This window comes from Melanotaenia boesemani, chromosome 19, assembly GCF_017639745.1.
Source record: "Melanotaenia boesemani isolate fMelBoe1 chromosome 19, fMelBoe1.pri, whole genome shotgun sequence".
In the NCBI taxonomy this organism is placed as follows: domain Eukaryota; kingdom Metazoa; phylum Chordata; class Actinopteri; order Atheriniformes; family Melanotaeniidae; genus Melanotaenia; species Melanotaenia boesemani.
This window is the reverse complement of record NC_055700.1, coordinates 24,034,729-24,059,598: the sequence shown is the minus strand read 5'-3', so window position 1 is coordinate 24,059,598 and position 24,870 is coordinate 24,034,729. Positions and strand designations below refer to the sequence as shown.

Here is a 24,870-nt window from a genome sequence, read left to right as displayed (position 1 = left end):
TTTTTTGTCAGATTTTTACATGTCAATTGGGATAATAATAGTGATGTTGTGCTGCGTGGTTTAAGCCCCTTTTGAGACAAACTGATTTGTTTATGACCTTGGAAATAAATGGAACTAGCCTCACTCAAGCTTATAAATACAAATGTCATACAGACTTTAAAATGTGATTTATCAGTTCTCCTGTTTAGTATTAAAGGATGGGAATAAAAGTTATTTTCAGCTCTAATTTCCTGTTTATCTAATCTGCTTGTGTTTGGCTAGTGAGGGAATGTTTTGAATATGACTGAAAATCATTATGTCATCACATCTGCCAGCACTAAAAAGATGATTATATGGTAGCATCTCGAAATGGCACAGTTTACTTTTTAGTTATGGGAAAACAGTCTTTCCATAAAAGCAGTCATTTCTAGCTGATTTAGTCTCTGTGACCATGTACATACCTCAACGCTTCATGGGAACTGACTATAAAAAGATTTCTTTGTTGCTTAGTATAATAATAGCAATAATCACAACAACAACAGCAATAACAATAATAATAATAATAATAATAATAATAATAATAATCTTCATCATCATCATTATCACCATCATGTCAAAAAAGGCTGAACATCGATAAAGACGGACATTAAACAGTAGTTGTCCTTACTGCCACTTGGTGAAATATCGCCCTCTTGTGGTTGAACATTTAAACTACATTTTAAGTGTTAACGTTAATCCAGAGTGGTTAACCTAAGATTCGTCCCGCCCCCTGAGCAGCAATTTAACCAATCAACACTCAGATTTTGGTTTCAAGCGTCCTATCATGTTTAATATATATTTATTCCTCTGTGCTGTCTGTCAGGTATCAGTACTCCAAACAAAATTCCCAAATTCATTGACTACTTTGGATAAGGTCTAAAATATTGGTTTCAAAGTTGGTAATAATAAAAAAGGGTGGAAATATATAATGGATTGGTTAAAAAACACACACAATGTACCTGAGATACCTAATTCAGGACCAAATTTTCCAAGCACTTTACTTCGGTAGTTTACCATCTCCATCAGTGCCACAGTCCTCAAGACTGATAGTTAGCCTCTTAAATAATCAAGAGCTCGGACTTTACTTATAAATGGACAATTGTAACAGCTCACAGACAAGGTACTAACATTCTGATGTTGAAATGTCCCTTTATAGTGAATTTTTTTGTTTGCTTAATATCTAAATGTATAGTGAGCGATGGTTACAACTTAACTTTTGAACTGGCAATGTCAGCAAAGAGCTAAGCGTTCAGTTTCTAACCGTATTTTTCTCACGCGACTCCAAGGTTGATTATGGACAAATAATAGCTAGTGAAATTAATTTGTTTCACAAGTTTAAAAAAATGTAGTATCGTGGGAGGCCGCCTGTAAACAGTTTGTTGTGGTGTGAGTACCATGGTGACGCAGGGGTGGGTCTTTACTCTTTTTAGTTTAGCGGTGTTCAAGGCAACCGACCCTCGTTGCTGCTGGTACCATCTTTCCACTTTCATTCACTGTGTACAACCAAAGCTTTGTACGTGCACATCTAATCAGAGGTAAGTTGTAATTTTGTTCATGCATGCCCTCTTGGTGGTGAATTTACCCCCACTTTAGTTGTGTTTTGATTTCTGTGTATGCATTTGGAAAGACAGATGTGTTGATTCCCCCCTCCCCCTCGGACTGGGACTTAACTGAAGGTCATGCCGTTTATGTATGTTGTTGTAAAAATTTATCTTTCTGTAGATTCCTGGAGCTTGAATAGAGCCTGCATGGATAATATACTAAGTATATTGATCCTTCAGTTTCCCGAAACTGTGCATCAGTTGGGGCCAATCAAATTTTTATGAGGAAATATTTCACTGAGTCGTTGCAGGAGGCACCTTTGGCCTGTTTCTTTGATAAATAACATACTTTATCAGTTGTGATTGATTTGTCTTTTGGTGATCAATGAATTTATCAGAGTTCAGCTTCAGCAACAACATGAAGCAACAAGAACATCAGGCTGTATTTTATCTCTTTTTTTATTTTATTTTATTTCAGAGCCTTTCCTGTATGCACCCTGTGTCCTCAGCTCTCCTTGTGACGCTTAAGAAGATTAGCTGTCATATCTTAGTCACTAGGCCATCCTAAATAGACAGTTCGAGCTGTCTGTGGTGGCTCCGGCACAAAATTCATCTACTGTTGTACAGACTCACTGATCTTTCTTACAGCCAATAGACAGTCAGTTCTTCTACTACCATTCCTTTTATCTCATTCCTACTTCCTCCCCACCTGTCCATACTAACGGTCAGGTGGTTAAGAGCCCTCCTGTCTTATGTTGAAGATGTACACAGACAGTCACTGTTTACAATCGCTGAAGCCCCCCTGTAAGCGATTTAGAGCAGCTTAACCCCCCCATCTGGCAGCTAAGATAAATCCTTAGTTCTCCAGGGAATGAGGCAGGACTATGCGTAGACCTACAGGTGAGATGTTGCTTTACTTCAAGCGAGACTAAACTATTAACTGTTGAAAATAGGAGGAGCTTTGATTTGACCAGAAATATGCTGCTTTTTTTATATACATTATTTCTTCAGGTCGTGAGTATTGAGCAGGGGTGTAACGATACCAACAATGGTATGGTATTTCTGCTGAGATTGGTGCTTAAATTAGCACTTTATGTAAAGATAAATGAATATTTTACAAGTCAGTTAGCAGTAGTTGTAGTATTATTGCCCTTATTAGTTATTATCATTGATCCAAATTGAATATATCAATCAAGCATTTATACATTAATCATTTAAAAGACTTGCTTAAGAAAAATATGTGGAATTGTTTCTATTTACTTTGTTTTAACATCCAAATTTTCTTAATTTGATGAGGAAAGTATAGGTATCTGATGTGTAGTGTGTAACTACGATAAAATCAAAGTGCACTACCATGGTTCTTATTAATAAGTGGTAAAATATTTAGTTTTAAGGCTCTAATTAGGAGTTAGGGTTAAACTTCATCCTGATTTAATGACTATAAATAGAAACCTGTTTTTTTTTGTTTGATTTTACATGATGTGGTACTTTTAAGCTCAATGTACAGAATATGGTACAATCTACTTTCAATGAAAGAACAGAAAGTTTTTTTCCTTTAAATGTGTGATTGAGCTTAAGAATCTAATTATATTTTGATATAGTCGCTCGTTGGGATTTGATATAAATGGAAATGATTGTGTTAAATCAGCATATGATATCGCCTCATATTGATTACTGGCTTCTGAATCTAATTGAATGGAAATCATTTAATGGTAGAACTTGTGATGTCAGCAAATAAAATGAAGAAGATTCTTATTTCTCCCAAAAGGAAATTGCAGTCAATTGCAAACAATGAATTGTTATCCACTGAATCTAAATAATGTATCACAATCAAACCTGTGATTTGCACCCCTAGTATCAAGCATGTTGGATCATTGTGACATTATTCACTTTTTTTTGTTGGTAGACTTAATGATCTTGTTGAGTTACCATAGTGAGCGTCGCAACAACAGGCAAATACTTTGGGGATAAGTGTGCCAACGGAAGCTATGTTACATGCACACTGTGGTTGTTTATAAAATTGGAGAGGATGAATGCTGTTGAATGACAGCATGGGATTTAAGAAAGGGGAAACACAATGAATACTTGTAAGTGATCAAGACTAATAGAAGAGTTTACGTCAGACTGATAGAAAACAAATCCTCATGCAAGATGTCAGACAAAATGTAATTCACCTCTACCACCAACACCACCACTAACATGTCCCTGTACATGCAGAGTGAAATTACACTCTATTGGGCTGCTGCAGTGCTTTTTTTTTTTTAACAAACAATATATATATATATATATACATTGTTTTAAGAATTGTTTTTATAAGTGAATTTGGTTAATGTCTTTTTGACTGTCCAGTCTGCCTGAGCTACTTTTTCATTTGTCTTCTTATCTACCTGCGACTTTTATGTATGAGACTGTCAAGTGCTTGTTGATAGCGTCTCTGTACACACAGAATGGGGTAATCCTTCAACAGCCGGCCATTCTGAAAAATATTAAAACTAAGTATCAAAGAAATTCAGCCACTGCTGGGTTTTTATCAGCCCCTCAAAAGCTGGGGAGTCTCTTCAGCTGGGGACTCAAACAGCTCAGCCTGGATTCTCAGTTTAGTTCGGATTTGGAGACAACTGTGAAGGAATAACAGAAAAGACTGTTTATTATTTCGTTTTGTGGTTTTCCTAACCTGGATCTTTTTCATCTGCTCAGCAAGTCTTGTAAAGTCTTCCTGAACCAGTGATATGTTTACTGAAACTGAGCAAATGTCCAGAGCAGTTCTCACAGCAACTACAGTAATATCTTAAGCCTTCAGTAACCAAGTCTTATTTGAAATGTTAGATGTTTATTCATGACTGCTGTTGGTTGAAACACTTCCAGAAAAGACTTTTCTCTAAAAGTGGTAGAAACAAAATAAAAAGTCAAGGGTCAAGCTCACCTTTAGTGTGGTTGATTCCTTTATCCAAGCTAGCTAGTAAAGGGAAAATAACATTATATCCACATTGTTTTCTTCTCTAGGTAATTTTTCAGTGATTGAAATGTAAAATATATCTTCATCATTCATCATCTCTGTCTCACAGATGAAGCCTCAGGTAGCCACCTCAGTCCAGTTTCAGACTAGTGCAACTGTAGGGGGAGCCAACAGGCAACAACCAGCCGGATTCTCTACCGATGCATGAAGAACCAGTAAAGTGATCACTTTATCGGCCCTTTAGTCTCTGGCTGTGTTCGGCTTTCTTGGCTGCTGAGCAGCTTCTATTCATCTTTTCCAAAGACATCTTGTAGAAGTTTGTGATAGACTGATTGAAATTATGAGCTGACATAATGACTAAAAGTTTTTTTTAGCAGTTTGTGCATCAGACATTAAAGTAAATCTCTGATATTTCTAGATTCCTGGATAAAATAGTTTTTCCCGTCATAAAGTGGCCTCTTTAAAATGACTTGTTTTCCCTGACATTTTTTTTTTATTTTTTCATGTAAGACTTATTTTTTTGGTTTGCCAAAACACAGGTTTTCATTTTCTTTTTATTAATTTGGCTGTTACATATGTTCCTATTCAGTTCATTTGTGTGTGACAGCTTTGTGGTTTGAATAGTAATGTTTATTCAACGGATGTAATTATGTCCACTGTTTTCTTGTTTCCAGTATCACACCCAGAGCGTCTGTTCCTCCCCACTGAAGAGTGATCTGTGGTTGTACATCCAGACTGTCACCAGCTGAATTCTAGTCTATAACCTTACTCTGCCATGGCTTTCCAAGCGCTGCTTACTTCAGAGCCAGAGAAACTAGAAATGATGCAGAAGGTCCCCGTACCTGATTAAGAAGGTTACTGAGATCAGAGCTGAGACGTGAGGGAGGCAGCAGTTGGCAGAAAGGTGGATGGAAAGAAGGAGGTGCACCACAGCAGGGGTTATGTTCTGGACCCCTGCCCCAGACCGCACCTCACCTACAAGCACTGTGACGCCTGAGGATACTGGGGAGGAGGAGGATGAAGAGCGAGCCAATCAAGACTTTGTTAGCCAGATGGATGAGAACGGTATCATCGGACTGTCAGAGGCACTGGAAGAAGCAGAATTGGGGGAGACTTGTGATGTTCTTTCTGAAAGTAAACCACCTGGGTGGGCTGGACCCTTTACCCCAGAGGAAGGAGACTGCAGTGGATGTGTGAGGGATAGACCAGCTGAGGAGCTGAGCTCCAGCCTGAGGGATCCTCTGGACCACACTGAATCAGCAGGAGAGGTTTCACAAGTTCTCCTGCCCTGTAAGTCCTTAGTTCACACTTTGCCCTATCAAATTATTGTTTTTTTTTTAGTTGATTCTTAGAGAATTGTTAAAAAGGCCCCCACAATTTAGTAAACTTTAATGGTTCATAAAACCAGAACCAGAAGCTACCTGTTTAAGAAGCTTTCTTAAACAGGTAGCCTAACTGGTTGGGCTGCTGCCCCATTAACAGAAGCTGAAGTTCCTCAATGCAACTAACCCAGGTTCAAGTCCCAGTCTGGGGCCCTGCATCTCATCTGTCTTTTTCTTTCTGGCTCATTTCTGTCAAGCTACTCACAAATAAAGAACACTGATAAAAAAACAACATAACCACCCAGTAAAGCTGAAAACATACTCAATGTGATTGATTATGAGAGTCAAGAGTTCAGAATTCATGTTTATAGAGTATTAAGGAACTGTCTGTGCTGGCCTAAATTAGAAAAACAAAGTTAAAAATGTCACACAGTGCTTTGCAAAAGTGTCGACCTACCCTTCAGTTCTTCATTGTTTGATTCCAAGCAGCCACACTTTCTTTTAATCTTTTAAAGAGATTTCATTTATAGTTCTCCAGGCCTTCTAAAGCTATTTTGTCTATGTATTTGTTCTATTTAATATTTTAACGTTATCTGAAAGAGATGGCTTTAAGGAATAAGAGACAATCTAGCAAAGCCCTGACACAGAACTCGAGAGATTCATCTGGAAATTCAGTTGATCCGTGAACTGTTCACTGAAGCCTGATCAGAAATGGAATGACAAAGCAATCTGTGTCAACACGACTGATGGAGTGATGAATCCTCCCAGAGCCTGGACCTCAACATCACTGAGACAGTGTCTTAATAGAGAACGTAACAAGAAGCAAGAAGAAGAGCTTTAAAAAAGTCCTTAATGAAGCTTGGAGAGCTATTCCTTAAGACTACTTAAAGAAATAACTTGACAGCTTGTCTAAGAGGGTTCAGACTGTGTTGAAGAATAAATACTGACTTACAAGCTTGCTGGAACTTTAATTATATTTGCACATTTCAGTAAATTGTCAAACCTATTTACTATTTCCAAAGCTATACATTTATAGATGAGGGGTGGGTGTAGACTTCTGCACGCTGCTGTACATGAAATATAATTATGGATCAAACATACCAAGATGTTGGTATGACTAAATGTATACAATTTTCTTTCTTTTTTTTCATTAAAGCTTTATCTTTTGCAGGTTATAACATAAGTGGCTTAAAAGCATTAACAGAGGATGAGCAGAGACAGGAGCACTTTTCTGAGGGGGTTAAATGCCTGGACATGACAGAGGAAGAGAAATGCTTCACATGGGAAGAGGCTGGATCTAGAAAAGGACAAAACAAGCTAGTCAGCTCAATCAGATCTGCTGGAGTCTCCAACCATCACTGCCCAGTACCTCAGTCTGCCTTAACTTCTGCTTGGCCTCATCTTTTTCATTTCACTGCTGAGGAATTGGCCTCTGCTCCAGGAATTGAAGCAGAAACCTTTCCAGAAATGGACTTCACAGAAAGTCGTTCTGAGTCATACTGCAGCCACACAAGCCTGAAGTCCAGTCCTCGCTGTCCAGAGATGAATCTCGGGGCTTCTCCACAGCCTGCAGCATCACTGTCTGAACCTGTTGCATCAAATCACAACAGCAGGTTAAGTAAGCTGCCTGTTCCCTTACCAAGGAAGACAAAGCAGAACTCTCCCGAATCTGCATGTGCAAGGACTCTTTCCTGTAGCACAAACGTCTCCAAATCCAAGCTGCAGAACAAGAGTTGTGACATAGAGCCGAAGACCCCTAGAGTCAGGACTGATGCTATAGAAGAGGACGACAACAGGTGAGCATCATTGTGTTCCACATTTATTGTCCGAGTTTCTGAGCCTTGCTTTATTTCCTCTTTCAAATGTCAATATTTCCCATTTCCAGGAAAGGATCTCTGAGTTATCACACACCGGATTTCTCCAAGGTGGAGCCCAAAGTTAATTTCCCTAAATATGGTTACATGCCTCCCAAGAGCAGACTAACATCTACGAGGAAGTCCCTGTCACCTGAGCCCCCATTAGTGTTTAAATCTCCAGCTGAGATTGTGAAAGAAGTCCTTCTAAACACAGACGAGTCTTCCCTTCCATCAGATTCTAACACACCACATGCGGATGCTGTGAACTGTATTGTGCCCCAGGAGTTCAGATGCCAGGAGCAGGCCACCGCGCTGCTCGAACAGCTTCAGGTATCAGTTAAAAGAGAGGCATCTTTACAGACAGAAAGAGCATAATGTGGATCTTTAAACTTACAAACTGTGTTTTAACTGGTTTTGTATGGATTTAGTCTGGCACTAGACTGGGTTAGCACATTGTTTTGGTTTGTGTAGGTCGGTATATCAGCACATGGCACAAATGATTGAAAAACAAAAGAGAACATTAACTCTGTTCATGAGAACTTACTATTTTAACAACAATCACCTTACTGTGTCTGTCCTCACAACAGGACAGACACGGACCCAGAAAACTGAAGTTAAACTCACTTAGCACAGGATTTTTCCATTTTCCTGGATTGCTGTCGGTACAGTCTAGGTCGTCATAAATTCCAACATCTGACAACATTTCACAGAAACTACCAAGCCTAATGTCATGAAACTTAGTGGAGATTGGAAAAAAAAACATTCATTTTTTGTGTAAATCAGGAAAATACAACATTACCTTCTGTGGAGAATATGTGTGTTACTCTCTTTTAAAAAAAAATATATATATATATATATATATATATATGTTTCTTGCCTCTTGTCTGGGCCTTACCTTTTATCTTTTTATTGTGCTTGTTAAACCAAACGTGAATCCCCTCAAAAATTCTATAGGAATTTCACTAAAAGACATTTCCAAATTGACATGTAATCCACCTGTTCATTGTCAAAACTTTCAGATTTAGCCCTTATGCCTAAACCAGTGAGCCGTTTGCAGCAGGCAGCCACTTCACCGCCATCTGTGTTTTCCCAGAGGCAGCAATTACATCAGATGTCCTACTTTACATCCTCCATGCTTCTGAAGTAATGCTCAGATCAGACGAGTACTGTGCAGAGATTTCAACATTTGTATCATAGGAGAAAATATTGTGCCATAAAGGATATGCGAAATGCAGCTGAATATTTAGAAGAGATAGTTTTAATGATTAGAGTTGCAAGAATTCATTTTTAAAACATAGTTGATCATTATATTCCTGCATTCGTCTTGTAGTGCCAAGGCAAACCCAGTAGTCTGTTCAGGAGTGAAGGAACCCAAACGTAAACAAAAATAGTTTAGAACAAAAGTACACAGAGGTGCTGTATATATTCATTGGAGGTCCACATACACTTCATCTTGTTTCCTTATTTCCTCTCTCTGCAGGAAGACTACAACAGACTGCTGACTAAGTACGCGGAGGCAGAGAACACCATTGATCGTCTGCGTCTGGAAGCCAAGGTAGTTAATCTAGAGATCCAGCCATAATTTATCACTTTGTAATGCCCTGTATTGGTGCAGGATTTAAAAACAAATAGTAGAAAACCGTGTCATACAGATTTATCACTGATCTCACTTTTAAGACACTGAAACAAAATGGACATTTTATTTTCTTTCAAAAACATTACTTTTATTCTAAGTTTTAATTTGGCTTTCATTGAATAAGAGAAGACTTGCTGTTCTGCTCCAGTACTGTGAAGGAAAACTTTCATTTAATTTATTTATATTTTAAATAATTTTACATTTCTGCAGAGTTACAGAGAACCAAAAGTCCAGATTGCAGAAAGAGCAAGATGCCAGAATAAGTTATTAGAACCTGATTGAAGTGTGATCAGAGAGAAAGAAGGCAAGAGGGGTCCTGGAAGCAACAACTCTTTAATGAATTGTTGGTCCATTTTTTAAGCAGCAAAGCTCAATCACACAAAGCCCAATCAGCAACACTGATTAAAATCAGCTTACTGAGCTGCCCACCTCCCCTCCATCCCCCTCACCACAACACTGCACCACCATCTGTCTCCTGCATGGTAAAAGTTGTACAGGCAAGGTAGAAGGAGAAGTTTGCACTAAATGTTGACTGTCAGAAATTTATGACTCATTATCCTTTTTTTCCCCTGATCAGAAAATGATGGTAAATTGTTGTCTTGCAAGTTCATTTTTGTGGCTTTGTTCACATCTTGTTAACAAGGAGTGTGATGAGATTCATGATGTGAGTGTAGGTTTTTACGTTGGGTCATATATCTTTCCTATCCACTGTCTAATAAATTGGCTCCCCAGGTGAACATGCTTCTCCTGGATTTTTCTGTGTGTTTTACTAGTCAGGTCAAATAAAACTACAAAGAAATTATGTTTTAAATATCAGTGTTCAAACTCAGCACATTAAAAATAAAGGAGGCTTATCGAAACATACATTACATATACAGTACAACCACATATGAGCACTAAATAAGTCCATGATGTTTGACAGGAAACACCACAGAGAATGTGGAGGTTTTTGGTTCAAGGCAGTTTGGGGATCCACAGGTCTGAAGCGCTCAGTTTTCAGTCTGATGGTGTTGAGCTGTGATGATGGGCACTTGGTGTTCCAGTGGATGGTTTGAGTGTATTGATGTCTTCACTAAAGGTATCTTCTCTATGAGTTTTAATTTTGACCACATGTAATCTAAGTATCTGGATTAGGGGTGTAAAACACAAGTATGATCGTGATACAGATATAGATAACTGTTCAATGTTTGATTGATGTATCTGAATTAGAAGCTTTTTGTCACAGTAGTAGGAGTTTTGTGAGCTGCTTTCTAATTCTTCAAAGTAGAGACAGAGTGACACAGCCATGCTTCTGTGTGTAAAAAAGAAAAGTTATTGTCTTTGAATTAGGTGATGAGAGGTAGAGGCAACTCTGATAAAGGGAAGCAGGACAAAATTAGACAAGTTTTAATTTAGATAGTCCTGACAAGGTCTCCATAACGGCCATTTTGGCACAGTTTGGTCATCTGTTCTTAACATTTACCGTTTAGGAGACCTCAGGTTTTAAAAAGTTTAATTAGAGGTTTAACCATAAGCAACCAGACAAATGATTATTCATGCCTTCAATTATGGGTGTTTATATTTTTTTCATGTTTCCATCAGGTAAGCCTGTACTCGGACCCTCCAGCAGCCGGCCACTTTGTACATTCAGGACTGAACTTTAATGCTTCAAAGTACCTGAAGCTGGATTTTTCTCAGTCCCAGAGAGCTGAGATCAACTCCACTTCTTGTCCAGATGGGCACACTTCTCATCAGGGTATAGCTTTTCTTTTTATTTTCTAGCTACTGTATGTTTCACATCATTGTTTACAACTTGCACAGTATAAATATCTCTTGTGTAACCTGCTGCCCACTGAACAGAGAGTGCAGACCCTGGTCCTTCCAGTAGAAGCCCTGGCCCTCAGCTGGGACAGCAGCTAACCAATATCCTCTTCAGTCAGACCGACAAGTTCCTCCAGCAGGTAACTAACAAACTAATAAGAATAAAAAAAACTTACTTGCTGGATTTTTGAGAAAGATTTTGATTTTTCATTTAGCTGCAGACTTTTGAGGATCTCATTAAGAGTGGAAAGCTCAAACCTCTTGAGAAAGTAAAGGTATGAAACTGAGTTTAATGTGATATTTTTCTAATGGTTTCCTCTGATGCCTGCTTTTTATTTAAAATAAATGAACTGATGCTTCTCTCCAGGGTCTGTCTCAGCTGGCTAAAGGGCTTAACTCGTTAGAGAGGGGCTACCTATTAGCACAAGATGAGCACAAACTCCTTCAGCAGAGAGGAGTAGAAACTTGCCGCTTTGACCCTGAAAGGTAAGAATGATGAACTCAACCAAATACATGAAAATCTAATATGTATGATTGATGTAGCTGTTATTTGGGCATCCATTGTGTATGCATCAGAGAGTTGGAGGGACTGATCTTTCAGTGTGGCCTTCGTGTGGATGAACTAAAAGAGCAGATAGAGCATATACGAAAGGAGCACCCCACCTATGAAGCTTCTCACTCTCCTGCACCTCAAGCCACCTCTTTATCCAGCCTGTCTGATGAAGGAGAAACACCAACTCATTCACAGGTACTACCTCCATCTTTTCATTCTGCTTCTTACTCTCCTGTGTCCCTGAACTCAACAGAAAATCCTTTTGACCACATGATGCGACCATTTATTGTCACATCTATCTCTGATCTCAATTATTCATCTTCATGTCCTTTCAGAGCTCGCCTGTGCCTTCGCTGGTTGATCCTGGTGACGCAGAACAAGTGAAGATGAGCTCAGCAAGTAAAGGGGGCAGTGAAGAGGAAGCAGAGGATGAAGAAGCTCTTAATTTACTCCACCCCAGACCTCAGATAAACAACCACAGATGTGTCAAAGTGCTTCAGTGAGTGAAACAAAATATTTTAACATTGTCAATTGCTAGCAAAGTTTGATTTGGTGATGTTTTCTTCCCTCTGATTACCTATCAAAGCATCAAGGAGGGTCACAAAGCTCCTCCCTCTGCAGCTTCAAAAACTGACATACGGCATGGGGGGGAGGAAGAAGAGCGGCAAGGTCAAAGAACAAGAAAGGATGAAGTCCAGAATACTCTCCCAAAGAGGTAAGTCCTCAGAGAAGCTAAGAAAACAAACCACTGACAGTCTGGATAGCTTCGGTTTATACCCTGCTTACAGTACTGTTTAAAACTACTGTTCAGCATTTGGAAACACTGGTTGATATTCAAATACTGACTTCATCTTAACAGTAGCTTTACTGGTGATGCAAGGATGTTTGCAAGGAAAACACAAATAAAACTGCCTTCCAACACCGTGGTCAGCTACAGAAATTCAGAAAAAACATGTGATGAAAGTAACATAATTACACGGCCTTTGGCTGTGGAAAATCAAACCAGCTTTAGCACCGATCCTGAACAAACACTTTAACCAAATGATTAAATATTATTTGGGAGATCTGACTACAAGGCAAAAGCTCCAGGTGTGCCTGTTAATACCTGCCATTTACTTAGATCTTTTTATCTGTATGCAAACACCAAGGCTACATCACAGAGCTGTGGCTTATAAAGAGACCACCAGTGATATGTTTACTGTTTCTGGATATTTAATATTATGGCAGATTTAGACATAAATGTGTCCCAGATTTGCCTGAGCGCCGTTGATTGTGGTATTTAGAGAAACAGATGGGATATGAAAAGAAAGTAAATACCAGATGTCTGATTGATGTTGGAAAGCTCTAAGTGTGCATCTCTGCTGATTTAAGACATAAAAATGGCACTCTCTTTGCAAAATATGAAGGAAAGCTTGAAATTATGAAAAACCAGTCTGCTCCGTGGTAAAAGTAACTTCTGCAGTGCTTCCCAAACGTTTTCTGCAGGGCCCCCTTTTCATCAACAACAACAACCCCGGCGTTTACAAAGAAACATGAAGAAATGTGCCACAAATTGTCTTTAGTTTATTGGGTACTACTTTATTAACTATAGTTAAAACCATGTCAGTGGCAGAAGGAATTTTCAACTCCTCTTCTGTAGTGTGAGGTGTTTTAAACCAGGAATCTCTGCAATTTACTTCAGGTCAGGATCCGCACTCGAGTTTGGGAACCACTGAACTACTGTAAGGTGTGATACCTGACCAGCTAAAAAGATCTTATTGGAAACCTATATTAATAAAAAAGAAAAATAATGCATTTTAATCATTTTGATAAGATTAAGATTAGAAATGAAACATAAGTTACATATACAGTTTTTTTTTTTTAGAATGAAGTAAATTTCAATGACTACTGAAATAAATTCTTGGTACTTCTTTGTTGACAGGAATGTGAAATCAGATCAGGACCCTCCAGCAGGCACCAACAAACAGCGAAGCACCAGGTCCAGTCTTCCTTTACGCAACCAGTCCACCATGCTCCCTGTGCTTCTTCGTCCCAGCAGAAAGAGCTCAAGGAGAGGAAAGTCCAACAGCAGCAGTCTGAGCAGCCTCGTAGATTTTGATACACCAGAGACAAAGAGCACCAAGGCTCGAACAGCGAGCAGGAGAGTTCCCTCTCAGGTCAGTTGTGTTACCAGCTTCCCTATTATTAACAGGGTTTCCGTTCAAATACAATGTCTGTTTCTATGGATTTATAGGAAAAAGGAAATAATGTCAAATATGAAAAGTGTGTTTCCATGCACTGCTGTCAGAGTGTGTTCATATGGCATTCGTTGTCCAGGTAACCTCTTCCTGCAGATACACAAAAAGTTAAGGATCTTTTCTAACTTTCAGGTGAAATTTACTGAAAATGTAAAAAGTTCACGATACAGTTATATCGTAAGTATAGAGGATTTAAATAGAATCATGCAATGGTAATTCTTTCATCTAAAACTATTAAAGGAAACAGAAGCTACTAACAGTGCTGGATATACCTCAGCTTAAAATGTCAATGTCTCCATAACTTGTCCTAACTTGTTAGGCCTGTTACACACATAACGATTTTTTTAATCTTATGAGATTTTTTATTTGGTTGAGACCTCACACATGAAGATAAAAAAAATTCAGTTTTGATTATATTGTGTGTGGTGTGCTCCGAAAATGTAATCACAAAACAACACACACATAATGATGCTGTCCCGCAACTGATATACAATCTAGTCCTCTGAGCTGGACAAACGTCGAAAGGTAGAAGAAGAACCATAGCAACAACCGGCAAAAAACGAAGAAGAAGAAACATAGAAACAATAGAAAAACACAACCCACAGCATGGAAGAGGATATATAGGATGAGGGAATGATGGCGGTATTGGGACTATTGTTAACAGACAAATACAGAAATAATAAAAATAACAGACTGGAGACGGTGTGAACACAGACTTTATTTACTTCCTTGTTCCCCAGCCAGCTCGCTCTCTGATTGGCTACATTCCGTGCCACGTCACCATCCACACAGTCACAATGCACGAGTCGTGCATATTTCAGAAATCGTCTCTGAAATATTGAACATGTTCAAATTCCCAATATTGTTGGTGGATTCGGAGCAGATTATCGGGACAAAGCAGCTCGAAACACACCACACACCACGTGATAATTGGACAGGGAAATCTCACGATGATCGGGCGTTTGCGTCCGAGGTCAGGAAAAGGCAAAATGGGGACAAGAACAGCCCAAAAATCATTATGTGTGTACCAGGCCTTAGGTGTCGTCTGGGTCTGATGGCGTTAAAATGTGAACAGTATCATGAAGAGGACTGTTTAGATACAAGTTGTCATTGTGATAGAACATTTAGTGGTTGATTCATGTTTCAGGCTCTTTTTGTTTTTGTTTTTTGCGGTGAATCACCCTGTTAGAGAACAGCGTGTTGTGCAGTAAATACTTCAACACTGAACAATTGTACATTTAAACAGTCCAATAACGTTCATCTGTAAAGGTGCATTTTAGGTTCATTGTGACATCATACAAAAAGCCAAATATAAGTAATATATAACGTTTCTGGGTAGTGCTATTATAATCACCAACTGACAAAAACACAAAGAAACACATTTTCAAAGAATCACTGAACATTTAACCCACTAAGCTGATGAATTTCATGCCTTTGGTATGTGTTGCATCCACATTTCAATCAAACTGCAACCAACTTTTCTGTGTTTCTGCCCAGATGTTTGGTGCAAATTCGAGTTCAGATCACAGCATTTTCACACTTTATTTTAGATGATCTAGACTACCAAAACATAATGCCCCCACGGTTTATTTAAAGGTCCCATATTATGCAAAATTCACTTTTTAATGGTTTTGGAACAGTCATACTGGTCCCCCCGCATGTGTAGGAGACCCGTAAGTGTGAAACTCTTTCAGGCGCTCTCTCTCCCCCCTGCTCCACCTCTAGGGAAGTAAGCGCTGAAATGAGCTTGTTTGAAAGCGTGTACGTTATGACGTCATAAGGGACAATAACCACTCCCCACAGAGCGATGGACCCGTCTACCGGCTCTCAAAGCCCGCCCTCTAAAAATCACCTAGCGCCCAGTGTTTTTCCCTCTTCGGCAACCCTCGTTAGCGGACATGGCTAAGCGACAGAAGCACTGTTCTGTTTGTGGCTGCATAAATGAGCACGAAAACGTTTTTTTACTTCCATCCACTGAACCCACGAGGACTGAGTGGATTAATTTTATTTTTGGAGGAAATGTACCCGGAAAACTTCCAAAGGTTTTGCATGTCTGTGGCCAGCATTTCAAAGAGGACTGTTTCCACAACATGGGGGCATGGAAAGCAGGCTTCGCCAACCGTTTGAAGCTGAAGCCAGGTTCAATACCAACTGTCCGTGACACAGCTGGAGAGGTAAGAGCTGGCAGTTATTTTATCGTTTCGGCCTTATTAGTCTGATAGCTTGAAAATATATTAACCTGTCAATCACCTCATGACGGGCGATGCGATGGGCGGAGCCAACAGCTGAGCTGCTCCACCAGGGTTCCGCCCACCATAAACGGCACATTTCTGAAGCTGCTAAAAAGAGGGAGGTGAAGAGAAGCCGCTGCACTCAAACTGAGGGTCGATTTGTCCATACCATGGCGGAAATATTTCATTTAGATATTAATGAATGGTCTCAGATTGGGAATAAAGTGTATAATATGGGACCTTTAAATCTAAATAAATCTCATAAGACTGCACACACGCCGCTGAGAGGAAGGCTCTGCAGAGGGTGGTAAAGGCTGCACAGAGGATTATGGGGAGCAGCCTTCCCACCACCTCAGACCTCTACACAGCACGATGCAGGGGGAGGGCCCTCCGCATCATGAAGGACTCCACCCATCCAGCACATGGACTTTTCCAACCCCTCCCCTCAGGCAGGCGGCTGAGATGCATAAGGAGCAAGACCACCAGGTTCAGGAACAGCTTCTTCCCCGAAGCTGTCAGACTGCTGAACTCTTGCCATGCCTTGTAGACTCCTCCCCACCCTACCCCACCCTTCCCCACCTCTGAACACCAGCCCAAACCCTGCTGCCCTGCCCCCATCCCCATCCTAAACTGAATCCACCCCCCCCACTCCGACAAACAGACCTGCACTGCAAACACTTTACCCCCCCCAGGGGAGTTCCTGTCCACATGTTTACATGTTTACCTGCTGTCCATATAAGTGCAATATCACTAATATTAATATCAGAAGTGTTATACTTTGGACTACCACTACCTCATGCACATACATACTTGCACATATGTATCTAGGCTGCACATGCAAACTGGGCTCTTTAGTGTTTACTGTTATTTTTATTTTTATTTTATTTAAAATTGTGCTGTTTATATTCTATTGTATTTAGCTTATATTCTATTTATATTTAGCCTATATTTCTATTTTTTTTCTTTTTTTTTCTCTTATTTTATTTCACTTATTGCCCTCCTTCTTATGGCTCAAACCGGGACCTCAGTTCTAATTTCGTACCATAAACATGTAAATGTGAGCTGGTATGACAATAAAGTTCCTTGAATCCTTGAATCCTTGAATCAAAGCAGCTGCATAAAAATGGCAAAGTGCACTGAAAATGACATGCAGTGCAGTTGTTTTTGGTTGTTGTTTTTCCCAAGGTGGTTGCAAGGTGCTACATACACCCTGCTTAAAGGGAAAAAGAAATGATCTGTTTCTTATAAAAGAAAAAAGATCTGTGGACACAAGCAATACGCTGAGATGACATAAGTTTATACTCATTCTGCAACCAACAGGAATTCTGAGGGTTAATATAGTTCATAGGAAATAGTCAAATCTCAAACAAAAGAAGACAAACTGGGGATTAATTAATATGACAAGTCCAGAAAGACTAGTTGCTTTTTTAATGCTTATTCAACATCAGCCTGGTGCAGAAACCTTATTTATTTTATGTATTTTTTCCTTTAAATTTTCCTGAAGGTTGTGCAGACTGTTTCTCACAAACAGCTTGATGGAAATGCAAATATTCTGTTAACTCAGTTTGAAAATGTGATCTGGTAAAGTCTGAACTTCAGTAAATAATGAAAAATATATAAATGAGTTATTAAATGAAAGTTTTATTTAATTTAACTCATAAAAACACCACTTCCTATCCCACCATTTCCAGAAAACTGTGATTTATCACAGCTCAATGTTCTCCAGCCAGAGTTCTGACACAGTTTAGATTTGATAAATTAAATTGAGAATTTTTTATTTCATTTATTTATTTCATTCATTTATTTGAAAGCAAAGCTGGGCCGAGAGCAATAAATTTCCTTTATGACTTTTAGGGCTGTGCATGGAATATGACACATTTAATAGTAGATAAAGCATTTTTTCCCTCTTGAAACTGGAACCTCTAGATTAACAGGTGCATTGATGTAATTTCATATTTGGAAATGAGTCCCCAGCAGCCTACTAAAATAGAGTTAAACATCATATTTGCAAACCAGTCTTCTCATTCAAATTTCAGCTGATTCTCTAAAATGATTGTTTACTGGTTTAATCACTCAAAAGCATTTAATTGAACTGAAAATGAATTATTGAAATAATAATAATTTATCATAATTTATTGCTCTAGTACAATGCACCCACCAAATGAAAGATATCCAAGCAGTGATTAATAAAGCCTATTTTCAATTAAACTGGTGATGTATTTGTTTCATAAAAAGCTTCCAGGTTTAAAACAAAGTAGAATTCATACAGATGAACACCCGTTTTTCGTTTTGTGATGACCAGGATGGTATAATCTCTCCAGAGACGGACAGTGGCTTTGTTGGTTCAGAGGGTAGTCACCTGACTCCTCCAGCAGCTGCCAGCATTCTCCACCAGGGGGCCTCAGAGAGGTGAGAAGACCCGCTCTGCTGCTCCACCTCCACACTTCATTTACTGCACCGTATATTTGACCCTATGTTCTGCTGTGGTGCAACAGCATTTCAGGGGTTCACGAGGAAAGCTCCAGGAGACCTCAGGCAGGCCAAGCTGCTGCAGGATGTCCTTTCTCCTCATCATCACCAAGTGACATGGGTCAGGAGCCCAGAGTCGGCTCCAAGCAGGCAAGGAGAGCCAGACAGGAGCAGAGGAGACCCAGATCATCCTACTCTCTACAGGAGTGGATCACTGAGGAAGAACAGAACAGAATCGATAGCGGAACCAGTGAGTTTAGACTGGAAAGTGTCAACGGTGAGTCTCTTAATTTGTTTTCAGATTCAAAAGAAAAACTTTTTTGGTTTTTTGCCAATTTATGTGTTAATATGTAAAAAATAACATTAAGACTTTATTAATTTGTTTTGATTTCTTCCTCCTAACAGCTGTCAGTGGGTCTGAAGCAGAATATGCCAACTCCATCAATTCTGTCCTCAGCTCCTGCTCCAACTTCTCACCAGTCGCACGCTGTCGCCATGGCGATTCTCTGAGCGCACAGAGCCCTGCACAGGCTGTAAAGTGAGTGTGTGTCTGCAGCTGCCATGGCAGTGGATGTGCAAACAAGGCAGAGTCTTGCTGCAGAGACTCTGGGATGGGAGTTGAACAGGCCATGTTGCCACACAGAAAACACACCAACAGAGTTGTAACTTTGCAGAGAACACACACATTTTCAGATGGACAGGAACAAGTTACTAAAAGCGGCTTCTGAATGTTCATGTTTTTATTTTTGTTTTAAATTTTATTACAGAATCAGCTGCTGTTGAATAAGGTTACACATTAGGAGGTACCCTCTGTTGTTTCCCTGCATGATGTGGTGCTGCATGACTCATTTCAGAGTGTGTGTTTGTGTGTGTGTTTATTGGGACTGACACCTGTATAGACTCTTGATTCAGCTGCCTGTTTTTCACAGTGGAGCACTTTGCTGCTTACATTTCTTGGACTGTGCTTGCATTGGCCTGGAACTGAAAAGTGCAAACCTGATTGCTTTTTGTGAGTTTTACACATCTCTTTTTGTTTTATTTGTTTTTTTGTTTTTTTCTTTATAGTCAAGTGATCCATTCACTGCAGGCAGAGATAACCTTGCTGAAGGAGAAACTGGAAAGCTGTCTGAAAAACAACAGAGCAACTCCTTCAGCTCAGAGCAGCTGCTCTCACTACACCACCCCAACACCTCGCATCAGGTTAGTTTTCATCTTTAACCACAAATATACTGAAAATCTCAGAGCTTAGAAAGCATAATGAAAATTTATCAAAGTGTGTTTATGTATACTTTGTTTGTTTTCTGTTCATATGTTGGCTAATGTTTCTTCTGCTCAGTTCTGGGCAGCAATGGAGTGATGCCAGTCAGGGAAAAAAAGAAAGTCAGACAGCTGATGAGGTTGGAGAGGGAAGTGCATTGAGACCAACAAGGAAGAGATCTGCTTCTACAAAAATGCAAAGAGCACAACAGGATTTCTGTGAGTTCAACTTCATTTACACCTGACCCTTTACTAAGTAAAGTAAATGTTTATTTATATAGCACCTTTCAAGATAAAAATCACAAAGTGCTTAACAAAAACAAAACCTGAACCCAAAATAACACAATAACACAGAGAAGATAAAAAGAAATAAAATAAAGTAAAAGCAAGTTTAGAAAGATGTGTTTTTAGCTGCTTTTTAAAAGAGATCATGGAGTCCACAGATCTCAGGCTGAGAGGAAGGGAGTTCCAGAGGGAAGGAGCCACTGCTGCGAAGGCTCTGTCACCGTTTGTTTTCAGCTGTGTTGGCTTAACAACCTGCACATCTTGATCACTTGATCTCAGGGACCTGCTGGGCACGTAGGGCTGTAGAAGCTCTTTGATATATTCAGGTGCTTGGTCATGAAGGGCTTGATAAGTTAAAACCAGAATTTTAAAATGAACTCTGTAATAAATGGGAAGCCAGGGCAGACTTTGTTATTAGCCTTGCAGCAGCGTTCTGAACAATTTGGAGATGGTCAAGAGATTTTTTGCTTAAGCATCTGAAGATGGAATTACAATAATCAAGCCTGGATGAGATGAAGGCTTGGACAATCATCTCCATCTCAGTTGGTGAGACAACTGGACTCAGCTTGGTAATGTTTTTGAGATGATAAAAACAAGAGCGAACAAGCGATTTTATATGAGCATCTAAAGACAGTGCAGGGTCAAGAGTTACACCAAAGTTCCTAACCGAGGGCTTAATACATGAGGCAAGTGGGCCAAGACTCTCAGCTATCTTAGGAAAAAATCTATCGGGCACAAACAAGGACCTCAGTTTTTGCATCATTAAGTTGAAGAAAGTTGTCATTCATCCAGCTCCTGACGTCATCCAAACAACCAAGCAAGCTCTGAATCTTAAAAACATCCTGACGTTTAAAAGAAATAAAAATATGAATATCATCAGCATAACGATGATAAGAAATATCTTTAAAAGAACCTATAATGGTTTTATTCGTATCATCTGCGCCTTTTCCCAAACACGTTTGCTGATGTAAGACTATTGTCTTTTTGGGAGGTTTTTTTGGGTTTTTTTTCTTGTTCATTTTCTGTCCTGTCGCAATAGTTTTTTTTTATTTGCAATAGTATGTCATTATTTTAACATTTTTCTGTTAAATTCCACGTGTTGGGTTTGGTCTAAAAAAATCAAAAACTTGTTGATCATCATAACACAATCATAACACAGTTTAACGTCATGTTACTGACCGTATAAAGCATGTATCTGGTCTGATTTAGACACACAGGTAAAGATTGTCACACTGGTCATATGAAAGCTTGTGTGGTTTTAATGTTGCCTTATATATCCGATTATCATATCTTTAGTGCCAGCGTCAAATATGGAGACCTCAACTTCACAACCTCAGCCTCAGTCTCAGGTGGCCAGATGTACACAAACATCTGCAGCACCAGAAAGCTGCTGTTCCCACACAAGCACCCTCCACAGCAGGAGAACACAGAACCGTAAGAACATCAGTCACTCAAAACTTCACGTTCTGTTGTCTGATTCACCTTCTAGCAAAACAAAATAAATATATATTTTTTCCATTTTAAATGTGTTTTGTCCCTCAAATGTCTCTTCTACCTTCTCTGTGTGTGTTTGTGTTTCAGGGATGAATGTCTTTCTTTAGTGCTTTTCCCTTACATGGTACCGTATCATTAGCTGGTTAACAACAGCCGGTCTCGGCCACAATGAGACGATACAGCATGTAATGGAAAAAAGTGTTTTCCCTGTCTTTGTCCACTTCGACTGTACCAATTGAGTTGTTGACTGACTTTAATCAAGTTTGTCTTTGGTCTGTCTGAACTGTTAGAACCAGTTTGCATCAGCAGCACCCACCCCTCCCCTTGCTGTCATCGCTGTCCTCACTGTGGATGCAGTGAACCTCACAGATGCACTGAACCAGGTAACTAAGTTAAAACACACCAGAAATTTTAGAGCTTCCTCCAGGACAGACAGCTGAGTTTGCCTCAGTAGCATTAATCTCATTATGTTCTATATGATGGAATTATCTGAAATATTAACAGATCTCCTGACACACTTTGATTTTTACAGACCTTTACAAACAAGCCCCCCCCAAACACCCAAACTGCCAAGCAGCCGGGTCCCCTGACAGAGCCGGCAGAACATACTTTGCAGCTGAAGAGGCACCTCCACCTGTGCAGTGCATGACAGTGTGTCCACCTCAGCTCCTGTACGTATACACATGGTAAACCAGTACAATGATTTCATTCAGGGGTCTTTCTCGTGATATTACATGAAGTGGTAGTAGGGATGGGAATTTTAACCCGATTCCACTCAGGAACTTCACAGGTTCTAAATTTTCCCATCGTCAACCCAGATTCAGCAAAGACCAGCTGCTGAGTGTCTGCTGCAATGCGCCCCCATTAATGCACACAGCGGCCACCACATACGTAATGAGAGGTGCCACAGAAGGCACGTTTATTTGATCAATATGTCCTGGGCTGAAAGTTTTAATTCGTTAATAAAAACTATTGTCACATACCTTACTCTGCAGTCAGTTCTAGTGCATCATACCCGGTATCCAGTCATCTGCTCCTCCCAGTAAGTGAGCTGCACCAGTTTCCAAATATTGGCCAGAGGCATCTCCTCTGCCGGCCCCCACCTGTCTTATTTTCCGAGGTTTGATTATAAGCAATTTGTTTTGGAACTTCATCTTATATCTTGTTACCTCTTCTTCATCCCAATCCCAACTGCTTTCATCCATCCACACACAAAGGAGTTCTAGGCTTCCAAGCTTTCTCATGCTTTCTTCTGCTTGGCTCTGTAGAAGCTTTTCTAAAGCACCAAATAGTTTGAGATGTCAGGGAACAGAATTAATGAACATTTCTCCAGTTCAAAGCTTAAAAAAAGTATCTGTGCTATCACATAACTTGTTAAGGTTATTGTGCTTGAAATTAGACCAAGAGCTAAATAATCTGACATTGTCTTACATCTGCATGCATAACAAACCATTTTGTTTTGTCTGTTCACTGGAGGTATGAGAGCTTGCACAGAGAAGTCTATCTGTGCTGTGGTGGATTTTGAGGGTCATTATTAGTTAACTCAGCCTCTACTGAGCTTTAGCTCAGTTATCCTGACTTGACAACCACTTCAATAGAAAGTAGACAAAACAAACTGTATGATTTCACTGCAGCATAATTTTATTATTTGTTAAAACTGAATCTGCTTCATATTTACTTAAAGATCAGATGTCTGATAAGTTTATTGGGCCAACAGCTGGCTTCTCCAGCCCCCTCTGAAAGTCTTTTTGCCAATCATGTTAATGCTGCTTGTAAAATGAATTCATTTCCTGACAAATTGATGGATGTTTTTATTATCAGACAGCCTCATCTGTCCTCCTGCATACATTTCTGTTGATACTGTGGCCAAGAAAGACCATATATTTTTACGTGTGAGCGCATTTTGTCATGAATCCAAAGTTGTAGATTAATGATTGATAAATAACAGTTAGTGTTTATTGACTGTAGATGTAAATAAAAGTGCTAGTGAACTACTAGTGTACACATCCTTAATTTTCTCTTTGCAGAAATAGAAAAATGTATTTAAATGTTGTAAACAGATTTCAAAAACTCCCACAAAACTATTCATTCCAAGTTTACACCTTAAAGTTTTTACATTTTTTTATTTTTTTCCTCCTCAGGTTGTACCCATCACCTGTCATCATGTCTCCTCACAACATCACAGAGACATCCTCAGAGGCCAGGCGCCTTGTGGAGAGGAGGAGGAGACACTCGCTGTCGGTTGACAAGCGACGCTCCTTGGACGGCTCTCTGGACAGAGCCATCAGAGCCGCTCAACAGATGCAACACACCTCCGGACACATGGCTCGCTCCCTGGCCCAAGGACTGCAGTATCAGGAGCTCAACTGGCACAGCTGGCAAATAAGCCTGTAAACACTGCCAGGATTAAAAAAAAGACTGAGTGCAGGACCAAAATGAATAAAGACCTAAAATCCTCCTCTTTGTAAGTTTTCTTTAATTCACGTGGTTTTACAAAAACTGCTGCTGCTGGTTTTCTACATGTTTATAATGCAAATGTTTTAAGTTTTAATGAACATGGAGTTGACATAATATTTATATGAAAATTGTGCTGACAAAATGACTCACTTCTCAGTGTTGAGCTACTGTAGATCATATTGATTTTCATATTCCTGAGGTACTGTCGAGGTATATTTACTTTATATGACATGGAAATGAACAGTCTTGATTTGGTAGGTGTTATAACTCAGTTCTGTTTTCAAATATTTATTGATCATGACTTTTTTTTTTTCTTGTTTTTAGATATCAAAAAACTAGTTTGCTTAAAAGTTTTCTTCTTTCTTTTTTTTAAGAGTAAAATTTAATGCTGTAGATTAAATGGGCCTGTGCTGAGTTCAGTTTTAAATTATTTACCATCACGTACTGTATGTTTAAATATAATTTATTGAGCTGTGTTAAGCCTTTCTGTGCAAAAATTATACTTTTAAAGGTCCATATTTGTCTGTTGGGAGTAAAGTGCATTTTTTTTCTCCCTTTCTCTTTGCAGTTTGCTATATATAATGATGTCCTACACACTGAACCTTTAAATAGTGAAGCCTGTAACTGAATTGTATTTTGTATTTTGCTAATGTGGAGCCATTTGGATTTACAGGTGGACCATCAACTGTGTAATAATAATAATACTTACAGATTTAAATCATGCAATGGGTTTGGTTGAAGCCAGTAGATGGTGTCTA

The 24,870-nt window shown here is 39.3% G+C and overlaps 1 protein-coding gene across 5 annotated transcripts; it reads left to right on the top strand.

The window, feature by feature from the left end:
• Positions 1–1,061: 1,061 nt before the first annotated feature.
• On the top strand, positions 1,062–24,113 carry akna (AT-hook transcription factor). Of its 5 annotated transcripts, none has more exons than XM_041969128.1 (23): positions 1,062–1,138; positions 1,449–1,553; positions 5,190–5,805; positions 7,009–7,633; positions 7,723–8,023; positions 9,174–9,248; positions 10,911–11,064; positions 11,169–11,269; positions 11,345–11,404; positions 11,497–11,615; positions 11,706–11,877; positions 12,018–12,181; positions 12,269–12,397; positions 13,604–13,838; positions 18,453–18,559; positions 18,646–18,896; positions 19,025–19,157; positions 19,685–19,819; positions 19,956–20,095; positions 21,458–21,595; positions 21,946–22,038; positions 22,188–22,326; positions 23,797–24,113. In XM_041969128.1, exons 3-23 carry the CDS (start codon positions 5,424–5,426, stop codon positions 24,047–24,049), a joined length of 3,906 nt encoding a protein of 1,301 aa, XP_041825062.1. In that variant the 5' UTR covers positions 1,062–1,138; positions 1,449–1,553; positions 5,190–5,423; the 3' UTR covers positions 24,050–24,113. The 5 variants fall into 5 exon arrangements, with proteins under 5 accessions (XP_041825062.1, XP_041825065.1, XP_041825063.1 ...); XM_041969131.1 differs by having other exon boundaries at positions 1,071–1,553; positions 7,723–7,762; positions 7,976–8,023; XM_041969129.1 differs by lacking the exon at positions 1,449–1,553 and having other exon boundaries at positions 1,071–1,138.
• The last annotated feature ends 757 nt before the right edge of the window (positions 24,114–24,870 follow it).

Excerpts from the sequence above, each read along its gene's own strand:
- akna (XM_041969128.1), top strand. The coding sequence starts at position 5,424 with ATGGAAAGAAGGAGGTGCACCACAGCAGGGGTTATGTTCTGGACCCCT. Across the intron at positions 11,616-11,705 it reads TGCCGCTTTGACCCTGAAAG|AGAGTTGGAGGGACTGATCT; the intron begins GTAAGAATGATG and ends TGTATGCATCAG. Across the intron at positions 13,839-18,452 it reads GCAGGAGAGTTCCCTCTCAG|GATGGTATAATCTCTCCAGA; the intron begins GTCAGTTGTGTT and ends TGTGATGACCAG.